The sequence below is a fragment of the Carassius carassius genome, chromosome 12 (assembly GCF_963082965.1).
Source record: "Carassius carassius chromosome 12, fCarCar2.1, whole genome shotgun sequence".
NCBI lineage: Eukaryota > Metazoa > Chordata > Actinopteri > Cypriniformes > Cyprinidae > Carassius > Carassius carassius.
The window spans coordinates 27,443,996-27,459,358 of record NC_081766.1 but is presented as its reverse complement, the minus strand read 5'-3'; the positions used below and the strand labels follow the sequence as shown (position 1 = coordinate 27,459,358).

General features: G+C 37.4%; 1 protein-coding gene across 10 annotated transcripts in view; it reads right to left on the bottom strand.

The window, feature by feature from the left end:
- The window catches only part of LOC132155152 (activated CDC42 kinase 1-like), a 126,822-nt gene that overhangs the window by 43,215 nt on the left and 68,244 nt on the right, over positions 1–15,363 (bottom strand). For 6 of the 10 annotated variants that reach the window (XM_059563998.1, XM_059563992.1, XM_059563991.1 and 3 more), the window contains 2 exons: positions 12,592–12,781; positions 9,170–9,240 (listed from right to left, as the gene is read on the bottom strand). In XM_059563998.1, the coding sequence (XP_059419981.1) occupies positions 9,170–9,240; positions 12,592–12,769 (249 nt within the window). In that variant the 5' untranslated portion in view covers positions 12,770–12,781. Of the gene's footprint in view, positions 1–9,169; positions 9,241–12,591; positions 12,785–15,363 lie in introns of all 10 variants that reach the window. The other 4 variants (XM_059563993.1, XM_059563995.1, XM_059563996.1 and 1 more) reach the window with 2 other exon arrangements.

Genomic DNA, 15,363 nt, shown 5'->3' with positions numbered 1-15,363 from the left:
TTTGCCTTCTGGACAGATGAGGCAAAATGCTTATTGGAGGCAAAAACTCAACCTCTTTATAGGCTAAAAAGAAGCAGAAGCACCACACAAGATGTCCCACAGCACGTCCAAGCAGTCCAAGATCGGACAAGAACTGAAGAAGCACTGGTGGACTGCATTGTGTCTTCAAAGGGAACAGAGCAGCATTTAGTGGTACTGAAATGCTCATTTTTCACCATTTAAAGATTAGCAATCCTTAATGACTCACCCAGGGCTGTGATCATTGTCAACTACAACATTGTCAATTGATTATCCAATATGCTCTTTAGCTATATGTTTAATGGTTATGCCAATTATTCATTGATGGCTTGTGTATATATAAAACAACACTTTTTGTTTGCACCGCAGGATGTTCTCAATGGGAAACCATCAAAGTGGTTCCCCCTAAAGCCACGTGTGCCAATCTTCATGGACAGTGAGCAGCAGTGTGCCATTCTTTTTGAACACCTCAAAGCTCTGCTACACAATTGTAAAACTCAACTGAACTTCACAAATGAAGTGGAGTTCATTTGTAGTTTTCTTTTTCCTGAGGTAGGCCCGCACATGTTTGTCAATTGGATTGTTTCTAATATTGCCATAAGTTGAAATGTTTTATACATTAATTAATGTATTTATTTATATGGACAGGCCATCATTCATGGCCTATGTGAGCTGCAGGCATTATCCTGGCAGGAGGCTGAGGAGGTGTTCCTTCGTGGCCCTACTTATCACCCTAGGTATGCTTGTAATTTGCATATGCAAAAAAAATATTATTATTACACAATATTTTTGACAATGGCATTCATCTTTTATTTTAGTGAAGTTGAGGAATTTGACCGGGTGATTGCAAAAAGAATGAGAAAAGAAGCAACATTTGCCTCCCAGAAAGTAATTATTTTACCTTATGCATTTACATTACATTTTACATTTATTCATTTAGCAGACGCTTTTATCCAAAGCAACTTATAAATGAGGAGTTTTTTTTAATTGCAATTGAAGAAGAAAATAAAGTCACTAACACAATTCTTTCTTCCCTTTTTCTTTGCTTTGTCCTGTTTACAGCAAGATGACAGTGATTAAGGTGATCGTTAAATAAAGTACAGAATTGTTCATTATTGGTGTTTTGTCTATTATTTGAGTTTTGCTTCACATTCAAAATATCAAAAAACAGGTTTTGTAATGTTAGCATGGTATAATGTTAATTAGACCATTATATGTTGAGCTGAAAGAAAAAAAATGGAATTTGAAACATTGTACAAAAACAAACTAAAACATTGTAGCAATGTAATGTCACATTATATTTTTCAGATGATAGTTCAATTTGTATTTGCATCAGTAATTTCCTTTCAATTACACCCACGCTCAAAAAATAAATACTGGGTAATTAGTTAGTTTGAGAACACAATGATTTTTTTTGGCACATGCATTAAGCAGGAAACGCAAATATTTATTTGGATAACTTTAAATAAAAAGAGACCGTAATATTGCATTCTGATGTTTTCAATGGCATTTGGATAAGGGTGTTATACGATCTTCCGAACAGCAGGAGGCGCTGTCTCGAAAAACGAGGGGTCTGAGAATGCGGGACTCTGGGTGCGGGACTGTAGATGCAGCAGGCTCCGAGTCTGCAGCTTGATAATATTGTATTTTCCCCAAACAAAATATTGCATTCGGTCATTCGGTACACACGTGCACCGTACCGAATGCCCTGTACCGAAACGTTCCGTTACAAATACACATACCGTTACACCCCTAATTTCTACTCTCTCACACACACACACACATTCTCCTTTCACATAATTTTTTTTTACTTTCACACACATGCATTCTCCTTTTACATATATATATTTCTACCTTTTTGGTATCCATTACTTCCTGTTTAAGCAGGAAGTCACTCTCAGACCAGGAAATTCATGTGCAAGACTTGCTCAGCTCTTCCTCTTGCCTGCTATTCAAAGTCATCCTGTTTTCTTTTCAACTACATATTTTAAGTTTTTAACTTTAACATATAATTATGTTACCTATGTGTTCTACAGATCTGTGTACAAGTGTTAAGACACTGATTTTGATTGTATTAACAGGGCTTAACACTGAGGAGATTTTCTACTGGTCCGGTTACTTGCCCTGGCAAAATTTTCACAGGACTTGCCACAATCAAATCAATCAATAAATAAATAAGACTTATTGTTTTCATTGTTGACTGTAACATTGTATTATAATAAATAATAACCATTTTGCACAAATAGGTACAATAGTTCAAAGATAAAACTGAAATGAACCATGCTTTTTCATACATTTCAGGTCGGTCTAACTACTCCAGTTAAGGATGCACTGATCAGGATTTTATTTATTTTACAATCAAATGAGCCAATTCCCATCCTCTTTGCAATTTAGTTCTTATTCTTTTTTTTTCTTTTTTTTACATTTATTAAATGTTTATTTTGCTCTGTTACTGGCCAAACTTACCTTGAACAAACAAACAAGCAAAAAATATATGCAACTTGAAGCAAGTGCACAAAACAAAAACATCAGATGGGCTTAATGAATATTTTATTATTACTATTTATTATTATTAGTTTTATTTCCTTAATTATATGTGTGTCTGCACTATGTTTGTACTTTCTATACTGGAAGCTCATGACAAATTTCTTCTGTGTGTAAACACTTGGCAATAAAGCTCTTTCTGATTCTGATGAAAATGCTAATTCAATCTCTGACACCAGGTGGCGCTTATAGAACACTAGTCTAGTACCATTGAATAAAAAAGTAAATAAAAATCTTCAAATAAAATAAACCGCAATGAGTCTTGAGTTATTTAATTAACTTCCTAAATTAAGTGAAAAAACCTTGGACACTTTTAATACATCTATCTGGCAACACGACTGAGGCTGAGCAAGTGTCCTCAGTCACAACTCGCTCAAAGGACGAGGCCATGTAACCTTTTCACGATGATAATTTATTTATTTTTTTAAACCCAGATAGCTTGCTGAAATATTTCAGAGGCTGCCTCATCTGCCTCAGCCATGCTGATCAAGACCTGTCACGGTGAGCCTGATCGCGCCTAACCTGCCTTCTGTTTCAACTAAACTCCTTCTGTTTCCACTATACTCTCTCTCGCACATACATACATTCTTCTCTTACATACATACATTCTATATATGTATGTGTGTATATGTATGTGAAAGGAGAATGTATGTGTGTGAAAGCAAAAATATATGTATTTGTAAGGAGAATGTATGTGTCTGTGAAAGCAAAAATATATGCATATGAAAGGAGAATGTATGTGTGTGTAAGAGTAGAAATGTATGTATGTGTAAGGAGAATGTAAGTGTGTGAAAGCAAGAATATATGTATTTGAAAGGAGAAAGTAAGTGTGTGAAAGCAAGAATATGTATGTGAATGGAGAATGTATGTGTGTAAGAGTGCCAAAATGAATTAAGTCTTGTACGGCCCCTCATATTAACCCATTTAAAACAGACAGAACGATCAGATTAGAGAGAGAGGTGACACTGCAAAAAAAATAAAAAAAATAAAAAACCCAAGAAATAGAGAAGGTCAGATTGCAATGTCTGTAGCCTTGAGAGTGAGAGCCTGGATTTGACAGACAGGCTGAAAATAGAAGAACTGAACTGGGAGCAGAGTTAATATAGAGGATCTAGACAGAGCCTTGAACACCAGACTACTGTCTGATAACCACACACATAGCAAACATATATTACACACTAACAAATGCCTCAATGAATAACAAATCCAAATGCATCTTTCCTTCCCAGTTCATCACTGTCCATTCACTTTTCTATACTGAGCCAATTATATTTTAATTTCCTGACCATTTCTAAGTCTTTATTAAGATATTATTACATTTATTAAGATGTTTCAATGTTGGAATTGTTGGTTGCGCTCCACAAAACACATACAAACAAATAAATACTGTATATATGCATTCACACACATTTGTATGAGAGCAACATTTGTAACAGGAGAACACTTACTAAAGGTAAGTGTCAACTAAAGCATGCCCCCCCCCCACCCCACACACTAACAGTGGAGTGAGGAGGCAGATTACTCAGTCTGTTCTTGGTGCCAGGAACGGAAACAAACCGGTGTAATTTTAGAAAGCTCTCACCCTCTCAGGCCACTTCCAGTATACCCAGGCCAATGTTGCAACCAAAGCCTTCACACAAGGGAAGAAATAAGTCTGTGTTTGTTTGTTTCATTATTATGAAAGAGCTGAGTGGAGGCTAAGTCTATATGTTATCTACACCTAAAAGGTTCAGAATAGTACCCTAAAATATTATTACTACTAACATGTGCCTTTTAGGGTTAAATAAGGTACATAGTTGTCCCCTTTAAGGGTACTACACCAATGGCAAGCTGCTGTACCCAAAAAGGTCAAATTTGTGCACATTTTTCCTGACATTTTTCCTTTTTCCTGCATGGAAGGGGAGGATACTGTATCTGTGTGTGTGGAGTGTGTTTCATTTAACAAAAGTGTGCCGTTTCTGGTAACAAAGGTCAAGATGTCCTCTCATCCCACAGACAGAAGAATTTGGCCTACAAGCTGATGGTTTAGAAAAGAGCAATCATTTGTCAATCCTGTGTGCATATCACTCCCACATACACACTTCCTCTCAACACACCCTGTAAATGAGCACACACGGTCTATAACGTAAATATATGTGAGAGTAGGAGACTAATGACATGGCAAATCAGATTGAGCTGGAAGAGGCAGAATCATTTTGTGGCCTCTCTAATTCTAGCCTTGGCTCTATGTTCACTGTTAGAAAATGAGATACCAGGGAGGCACAAAAACACAATTAAGGGCGTGTTCACACTTGGCATCTTTTTTGACAAGGAAAAGTTGTCAAGAGTGTTTTAGTAAAATAAAAAGCTGGCAGCGTTTTGGTTACATATAGCAGCCATGGGGGTCTTTTGTTGCAACGGAAGCCTAGCGTTGTGTGCTGCAGAAGTTAAGGGGTGGGGGGTAATGTCAGTTCACGATATTTGTGGGAGCGCCACATACTGTACTATGGAGAAAGGAACTCTATATAGATAGAGTTTTCTACTCATATCATACAACTCCCAACGATTACAATCTGTCTACTGAGTATCTTCTCCTTTTTTTTCTTTTGTTATTTTTGTTGTTATGGAAACGACTTGCCACTCGCTTGTCATTGGTCAGCTGTCAAAAGGGCGCTTGACGTAGGGTGTTTTTTTCTTTAGAAAAGTAGAATTTTTTTCAACTTGAAAAGACACTCTTGATTCGCAGAAAAAGACGCCGGCGGTGGCGTTTTAAAAAGCACTCAGGACATTTTTTAAAACACTGTTTATTCCAAAGGATTATAATGTAAAACAGATGCTGGCAGCTTCAAAAAGACACCAAGTGTGAACATAGCCTAACACAAAAGACAAACACAGACACAAAACACTGCAGTGGTATTTTAAATATTAAAGTGGTCGTATGATGCGATTTAAATCTCTTTGGAGTGTTACAAGCTCTTGGTGCATGAAGAAGATCTGTATAGTTGCAAAGAATAAAGTCTCATCTCCAAAGAGATATTCTTTATAAAAGTTATAAAACGGCTCATTATAACATTATAACTCTAGCCTGCCGTGTGTTATGCTGTGTTTCATTGTGAAAGTCAAGCTACTTTGTTTCACCTTAAAAAAGAGGACAAGACTAGAAATCAGTGGTTGAGTTGTATTTAGGGGAAGTCGTGGCCTAATGGTTAGAGAGTCGGACTCACAATCAAAGGGTTGTGATTTCAAGTCTCGGGCTTGCAGGAATTGTAGGTGGGGGGAGTGCATGTACAGTGCTCTCTCCATCTTCAATACCACGACTTAGGTGCCCTTGAGCAAGGCACTGAACCCCCAACTGCCTGGGCGCTGCAGCATAAATGGCTGCCCACTGCTCCGGGTGTGTGTTCACAGTGTGTGTGTGTTCACTGCTGTGTGTGTGCACTTTGGATGGGTTAAAAGCAGAGCACAAATTCTGAGTATGGGTCACCATACTTGGCCGTAGGTCATGTCACTTTTCCACTTTACAACACTGTTCCAGAACAGTTCAACCCAAATATTCAAATGTGTGCAATGCATTTTATGGAGAACTGTTTCCTGATCAATGCAACGTGTAAAAAGACGGTATAAGTCGTCATAATCAATAATTATGTCCCAAATGGATGCAACAAATGCTTCATTTGTAATGGGTTTTATTGGGTTTGTCTTGTTTCTGGAGATGACATCACAGTGTGGTGAGGGGCGTAATGTTTTAGACACATGCTTGAGGCATTCAGCCAATCACAATGCACTGGATTTGCTGGCCAATCAGAGCACACCTCGTTTTTAAGAACGATGAGCTTTGTAAAAATCAACGCGTTTCAGAAAGGCGGGGCATAGATGAGCAACAATAACGTAAAGTATGTGGAAAATGTGTTTTTTGAACCTTAAACCGCATTAAACACATTTCCTTACACCAAATAATGTTCTTTTTAGATGTTCATATGACCCCTTTAAAAACACAGCAGGGCACATCAACATAAATACACAGAAATTAATAAATGTGTCTGTCATAACTGCAAATGCACTAACTGTTGTTGCTGTTTACTGTGGTTAAAACTGACTTTGGCTCTAGTGAGGCCTTTGGTCAGCACCACCCAGACATCCAGCCCTATGAAAACAACTCTCATACAGAGGACAAAATATTCTGGGCAAAACAGGCTGCTCCTTTTACACAGTCAAATATACCTCCAAGCTTATTTTGCTTTTACACCAAACCAACAGTCTACAAAAAAAAAAAAAAAAAAAAAAACTAAAAGCATGCCTTTTTCTGATTAAATAAATGTATAAATGGATTCAATTTTTTTTCCTTTTAACAATGTATAATTAGCACTTTATTATTTATCTATTTGCTCTAAAATGGCTTAAGAAGGAGAAGTTAAGTTAGAGGAACAAACACTGTGACAAAAATTGCTGCCACGTCTCATAATACTAGGTACATGTTTTTGTTTTTTATCCATCTGGGTCATTCCTTGTTAACTTAACCAGAGGTCCCTGGATAAAATTTTTTGATTATGATATATTCTTTGATATAAAATTCAGATTTTGATATACGTATAACAAGTACAGCAGTGAATACTGAACAAACACACACCGTGAACCCAGCAGTGTGCGGCACCCTGGGAGCAGTTGGGGCTTCGGTGCCTTGCTCAAGGGTCTCACCTCAGTTGTGGTATTGAAGGTGGAGAGAGCACTGGATATTCACTCCCCCCAACTACAATCCCTAAAAAGTTAGTTCATGTATTAATTAACATGAACAAACAATGAACAATACATTTATTATTGTAATTATTAATCTTTGTTAATGTTAGTTAATGAAAATACAGTTATTCACTGTTAGTTCATGCTTATTCATAGTGCATTAAGTAATGTTAACAAGCACAAGCTTTAATTTGAATAATGCATTAGTAAAAGTTGAAATTAACATGAACTAAGATTAATAAATGATGTAGGATTGTTCTTGCTTGGTTCATGTTAACTAGTTAACTAACATTAACTAATGGAACCTTGTTCTAAAGTGTTACAATATATTTAATACTTCTAGAATTACAGGCACACAAACTTTGAAAAAATAATATTGTTCAATATGTACAATTGTTTTAATAGAGGGAAACAAGATACATTAATCATTTCAAAATTATTTGTTCTTCATTATGTAAAGTGACCCAAATTTGGTTTTTGACCACTGAAAATGTGTACAATATAACAACTTACTGCTGAATTGAACATCATAGGGTCTTTAAAATAAGAAAAGTTTATTAAAATCAATATATCTTGATACTTTTTCAGTTATAGACATGCAAACATTAAGGGAAAAAAATGTCTTTTTTCCCATTTTCTGTCACAATTTGCATTTAATGCAACAAAGATGGCTAGTCAACAGACTTTACTAATAGACCTAGCAATCTGTGTCTAAAAATAAAATGATGCTGCCCTTTTTCTAAAGTAAATTTTTACTCCCTTGTAATTTGTCTCCAAATTTCTGAGTAAATATTCATCAGTGAGACTTAATATTTTGGCTTTCATTCACATATATATATATATATATATATATATATATATATAAAAAATTATAATAATAAATAAATAATCAATTGGAAAAAAAAAACAAAAAAAAAAAACAATTGACATAGAATTATCTATCTGGTAACACGAGAGTACATGATTATAGCAGGATACAAAAAAGGAAAGAAAAGAAGGTAAAATGACTAAATTGTACTACAAATTATTATTTTCTTAAATTGACGAAACAAAGAAGTGATTCCCCGAATCAAACTTTTTTACATGTTTAACAGACAAAGTAGAAAATCTTATATCAATAAAATATTAATAAAATTGGTACACTTTATATAATCACCAAAATATTGTAAAAAGTCAATGTATCATCCAAAATGCTGTAAATTTGATTTTGGTAGAAGGATGTAAACTATGTTACAGCCTGATCTACATAATCAACTATAAACTTAATTCCCTTTGCATTCCAAATAAACACAAACCCTAGAGAATGGCCCACATTGTGCCGATTTATTGTTTGTGACTGAGGCCAATTTGAGGTTCTTCCTACAGCATTTGATAGACCATTAACCTGGTTAATGCTTTAGAGATTGAGCGGCAGGTTTGTCGACACTTCCTGCTTCAGCACTCAGAGTAGACATTTCAGCATTATGTGTAAAAGAGGGAAAATAAATTGGTAAATTTCAGAGGTGTGAAATTTATCAATGACAAAATATGTTTTCTTACTCTAATTTTAAAGAAACTCCAGAACTTCTCAGCTCCATGAACACGGGTTATCTTTGAGAAGCATCACAACCTCAGCTTGAAAAAAGCGATCATTTAGGCTGTTGTCCAAAAGATGAAAGGCTGTGAAATCATCTAGGTCAAGTGCTTTAAATGGGAGTTCTTGATTTATTCCTTTTAGGTTCAATAAGACACTTTGCAAGTTAGAGACTCTAAAGTGTGTGAGGGAACATGTGAGCTGAAAGACCAATGAATAAAACGAAGCCCACAGCTACATGTGTAGATGTGTGTGGGACCTGACCCTGGACTGGAAGCCTCATTAATCTGTCACTGTGGTTGAGGAAGTCTGATGACATACCTTGCTCATCCAAGATTTCCGCTTGCACATGGTTTTTCTCCTCTTCACTGCCTCCCACAGCCTTCTTTGCCCTGTAAAAAAAAAAAAAGGCAAATGAGAGAATGATTATTACTTAATGAATTTTGCTGGTTAAAAACAAGTTAATCAAGGCATCTGGAGCAGATTAATGTACCTGAATAAAAATTCAAATGAACACTGTTCAAATGATTCATATTTACATTGTTAGGAATGTATGCAAAAAATTTTAAGTGCACAAACAATAGATAGAGATATGGGGTGCTTTTGTTGTTTAATTTCAAACTCTGAACTGAATGTATTTTAACTAAGAAAAAGACAAATAAACAGTCAGTAAGAAAATAAGAACAAAAAAATAAATGACAAGCATTAGCGCAAATAAATACAATAAAACACATGATATTAACTTAATTAACTTTGAGTTTTTTAGGAAGGTCTAACAATTATATTCAGGTATAGAAATATTACAGAAATGTATAGTCTTCACTGTGTAAATAACACTGACGGTAGCAGCATCCATATAGAACAGTAGTATTAAGAATAATTTAGACAATTTTAGAGTTAAAAAAATACATTTACCACAAGTGTGATTTTTTTCTTGTTTTTAAAAATTGAAAGATGAGTCAAATTATCCTCTGTGATCAATAGCATGCCACAGATGCTGTCAATACAGGTTAACCCTGAGCATTCATTTAAACAATTCTGTTTTGTAAATGATCAATTTCTGCAAACAGAATTCCTGTTTATATAAAAATACCAATCATGAAGAAACAAACAGGGAGAGCATGAAAAAGACTTAGGAAAAAGAGAGAAGAGAGGATAAAATAGGATGCAGGCCAAAAAATAGAGAACATTTAGAGTGATAGGAGAGCCATGTAATGAGCTTGAGTTTGGCAATAATCAGGTCGGCTTAAGGGAAATTACATAAGCACAGCTAACACTTCAGGCATCACACAAAGGCTTTGTACTGAGTGTGGAATGATACACTGGTTAGATTTGGAAGACACTCAAAACTTGTGCTGGGTTAACAAGTAAAAAAAAAACCCCTTTTAAATAGTCAGTCTATACTGATTGATTCTGTTGAATTAAAAAGATGCATCTGAAAATTTTTACTTTTGTTCTTTTTGTCACCTTTCTCCATTTCTTGGTGAGCAAAGAAAAAGACTGAATATATATAATAATTATATTATTAGAAAAAATTCAAATATAGTCTTGGGCAGAACCAATTTAGATCTGGTGACCTTTGGATTAACATGGTGTCATTGGTAGACACAAACAGAAATGCTATGTCATTCCTTGATGAACCTGTCACTTTTGTAAACAACCGTAACCTTATAGTGGTGGAGGGGTTTGAGCACCCAAATTATCATAAGAGCTATGTTGTCCGGGGCTATATGCCCCCGGTAGGGTCTCCCAAGGCAAACAGTTCCTAGGTGACGGGTCAGACTAAGAGCGGTTCATAAGCCCTTTATGAAGTCTTTAAAAACGAGGGCCGTGACGTCACACGGCATGGCGCAGCTGGGGTTTGAATGCGAGAACCTGGTGGCCGGGCCTCCCTTAATGGGGCCGGGCTTAGCCCAAAAGAGCAATGTGGGGCCGACCTCCTGTGGACCCACCATCTGCGGGAGGAATTGTAAAGGGCTGGTGTATTGTGGATTGGGCAGCGGTCAAAGGCTGGGGCCTCGACGACCTGATCTCTAGACAAAACTTGCCTTAGGGATGTGGAATGTCACCTAGCTGGCGGGGAAAGAGACTGAGCTTGTGCAGGAGGTTGAGAGGTACCAACTGGAGATCACTTCCACGCACAGCTTGGGTTCTAGAACCACGCTCCTTGAAAGAGAGGTTGGACTCTCTACCACTCTGGAGATGCCCGTGGTGAGAGGTGTTGGGTTGGTGTGGGGTTGCTCATAGCTCCTTGACTCAGTTACCATGTGTTTTGGAGTTTACCCCGGTGAACGAAAGGGTCGCTTCAATGCGCCTTCTGGTCAGGGATAGGTCTCTCACTGTCATTTGTGCTTACGGGCTGAATGGCAGTGTAGAGTACCCGGCCTTCTTGGAGTCTCTGGCAGGGGTGCTGGACCAGGGACTCCGACCAGGGACTCCATCGCTCTACTGGGGGACTTCAACGCTCATGTGGGCAGGGACAGTGACACCTGGAGGGGCGTGATTGGGAGGAATGGCCCCCCCTTATCTGAACCCGAGTGGTGTTCTGTTATTGGACTTCTGTGCATGTCACAGTTAGTCCATAACGAACACCATTTTCAAGCATAAGGGTGTCCATCAGTGCACATAGCACCAGGACACCCTAGGCCGGAGGTCGAAGATCGAGTTTGTGGTCGTTTTGTCTGACCTCCGACCATATGTCTTGGACACGTGGGTAAAGAGAGGGGCGGAGCTGTCAACTGATCACCACCTGGTAGTGAGTTGGATCTGATGGCGGGGGAGGACGCTGGATAGACACAGCGGACCCAAACAGCAAGCTTCTCGGTGGCAAGGCACCTGGGGTGGATGAGATCCGCCCCGAGTACCTCAAGGCCCTGGATGTTGTGGGGCTGTCTTGGTTAACACGCCTCTGCAGCATCGCGTGGCAGTCGGGGACAGTGCCTCTGGAATGGGAGACCGGGATGGTTTTTCTTTTTGTTTTATTTTTATTATTAATAAGGAGCCCATTTCCTGCACCATTGAGTCCTCGCCTCATCCTTACACCTCCAACCCTGACAAATGTAAAATGTAACTAATGTATATTTTGTACGTAAATAGTGCTGTCATGCTTACAAAATCTCATTAGTAAGTATCAATACCAGTCAAATTTGAAAATTCTCAAAACCAATTTTGATACTATTGCAAAAACTATTGGAAAATAGCTATTTAACAATTTTAGGTATTTCCAAATAAAAAATTTAATTAAATAAATAGAGCTCTCAAGTGATTAAAGTTTTTACAGATTAGAGGTGACATTAATTAGAATTGAATAAATAATAGTATGAGATTAATACAGTAGGTTTTAAATTGGCATTTATGGAAATATGGTGATATTTTAAATATCACATTTTTATTTTTTTCATTAAATGATACTCTAAATACAAAACTATAACCAGCAGTAGTTGATGGCAAGTCACTGCTTTATTAAAGCTACTAAAAATATTCAGGCATTACTGATTTCTTTTCTTTGTCTTCTCAATGTTGCTGTGGCAGATAATATACTTTGCATTTACACTGCTTAGAGTTAATACAATATATGTTTTATTTTGTAACATTTGTATTTACATTTTTTTTTTGGTCTTGAACATGGCTATGGATGTCACTAAATAAATCACAACAATTTAAATCAGAAACATTTGTTTTGTATCTCTGCATAAGTATTGAAGCTGAAAGCATTATTTATAATGAACCTACAAGCAAAACACCTTGGTTGGACTCACCGGGCCGGCCCATACCGATCTTCTCCAGGTCCTCATTCTTCACATAGTCAAAGTGTGAGAGACGTGTAACGTTGAGCTCATCACGGATGCGCAGGAAGTACTGCTGCAGTTGCACTTCCGTCAGCAGCTCCAGCAGCCACTCAGTGCCCTCTTCACACTGCATACTGCTGCCCAACTTCTGCACAGACACAGACACACAAATGAACTCCACAAAGCTACTCCCCATAGGCAATGACTCTCCCAAAACCCCAGAAGCAAGCATGTTCATGCTGTTCCCAGCTAAATAAACTAACAACAAGCTAAAACAAAAAGCAGTGTCCAACTAGACATCAACAAGTGACCAAGTCCTAAAGTGTGACTAAACTGAATCATTTTTAATAGCACGATAAATGGCAAAATAAAGTGTGTGGCAACAAGAAAAACAACAACAATAAAAAAAACTATACAGTTGGCTTTCACTGTTTAACTGTGGCGCACATCTGGTGAGCACACACGCTCCCAAAAATGAACATGCACACCTGAAATTCATAAAACACAGGTGGCATTAGCCCTGGCCCAGGCCACATGTGCTAAGCTGCCCTCTAAAGCTATTTAATTACTCCCAAAAGTAGCATCTCCAAACCTCCAAAACTAACCAGATAAAACAGATCGTATCTTTTCACAGAAACTGTTGCATCTCTAATTACATTTCAGACCCAATTAAAAACAATGTCTTCACGTATCCATAAAAATCAAAATCATCAAGTCCCAAAGTCCTTATAACGTTTCAAACACGGAAAATAAACGGTCCCTTTAAGCTTCTGTTTTGAACAGATGAGTGGTGCAGCAAATGGATGGAAGAGCACTGACATCGGTGCTTGGAAGCTCTGGGACAAATAAAAGTGTGCTACTGTTTTCCATGGTCTGCTTTTGTGCTTGTTCGTTTTTCTGTTGGAGCATATTGGACATCAGCTGCTTTCAATTTCTCCCTCCCCCTGCACTCCTTCACACTGCTAATCTTTCTCTGACAGTTCTTAACAACATTAAGGCAAAACCGGGAAGGGGGGGGGGGGGGGTGTGTGGTAAAAGGGCGAGAGCATATCTTGTGATCAGAGAGACTGAGTGTCAACTCGCCCTTTTAAATGACACTGTGTGATTATGTAAATTTTAAGCTTTTTCTCTTTTGTTCTTGAGACTTTCTTACACAATGCATAAGTTTGCAACTATAACATATGGAATGATATTGCGGACATTATTCAAAAGGCATTGCAAATTGTATTTGCAATTGCGTTTTCAATTTGTGGACGCATAAAATGTGACATAATCCAAACGCAAATGCAAATCGCGCATTACCGTTTTCATTTTCGATTAAGTGAACGCACAGTGTCTGCCAAATTTCAAATGGAAATCCAAAGTCCGTTTGCAATTGTGTTTTCCATATCTTACGAGCTATGAGCCTGTCATATTTAAATAGCAATATTAATTACCACATTTGCCTTTTCACTCTCTCTGCACTGTGCATGTAAACTGCCAAAACTCAAATGGAATCGCAATACCTTTTGCATTTGAATTTCCAACGTCTACACGGAAACCTGTCAATCAAGTGACAGAGGTGGGGCCATTTTATTGGGCGTGTTTGCATTGGGAAGTGAAGATTGTACTAAAATGTACCATGTTTTTACTAGGGTAAATATAAGTTAACGATAGTGTTTATAATTAAGCCACAGTAGCCACAAATGTACAGTTGTCTGAGACGTTATGAAATGTTCTTTAATATCATGAACCATAAAATGTAGTCAGTGTTCTGCTATTGTTTATTTTCATAATAGGTAAACACAGGCCACAAGTTAAGATTGTCACAGATCTGGTGCTGATTCAGTGTAGCTTGGTTAAAAACATGGTACATTTTAGTACGATCGTCACTTCCCAATGCAAACACGCCCAATAAAATGGCCCCACCCCTGTCACTTGATTGACAGGTTTCCATGTAGACGTTGGAAATTCAAATGCAAAAGGTATTGCGATTCCATTTGAGTTTTGGCAGTTTACATGCACAGTGCAGAGAGAGTGAAAAGGCAAATGTGGTAATTAATATTGCTATTTAAATATGACAGGCTCATAGCTCGTAAGATATGGAAAACACAAATGCAAACGGACTTTGCATTTCCATTTTAAATTTGGCAGACACTGTGCGTTCACTTAATCGAAAATGAAAACGTTAATGCGCGATTTGCATTTGCGTTTGGATTATGTCACATTTTATGCGTCCACAAATTGAAAACGCAATTGCAAATACAATTTGCAATGCCTTTTGAATAATGTCCGCAATATCGCGCGATTTGCATTTGCGTTTGGATTATGTCACATTTTATGCGTCCACAAATTGAAAACGCAATTGCAAATACAATTTGCAATGCCTTTTGAATAATGTCCGCAATATCATTCCATAATAACAGGCTGCTAAGTGTGCAAACTGTAATTCAACTGCAGCTTTGAGTGCTTTGAGTGTAATGCTAAATTCCATGTGCTTCAAACTTTAGTCAGTCTGCACTTCCAGAAAACTGATGAACAAGCAGCTATTAATTTTTTTTATTATTATTTTTTTAGAAAGCATCTTAGATAGTAGGGTTTCCATTGGCCAATTTGTATTCAGTTTGAGGAGACCATGGATCGATCTGTATGAAAATTACTCGTACATCATTGGTTGTGACCACTGATCTATATAATGACTGGACTGGGAATAGTAATGCCATCTTACTATTACCTACCTGCAGACAG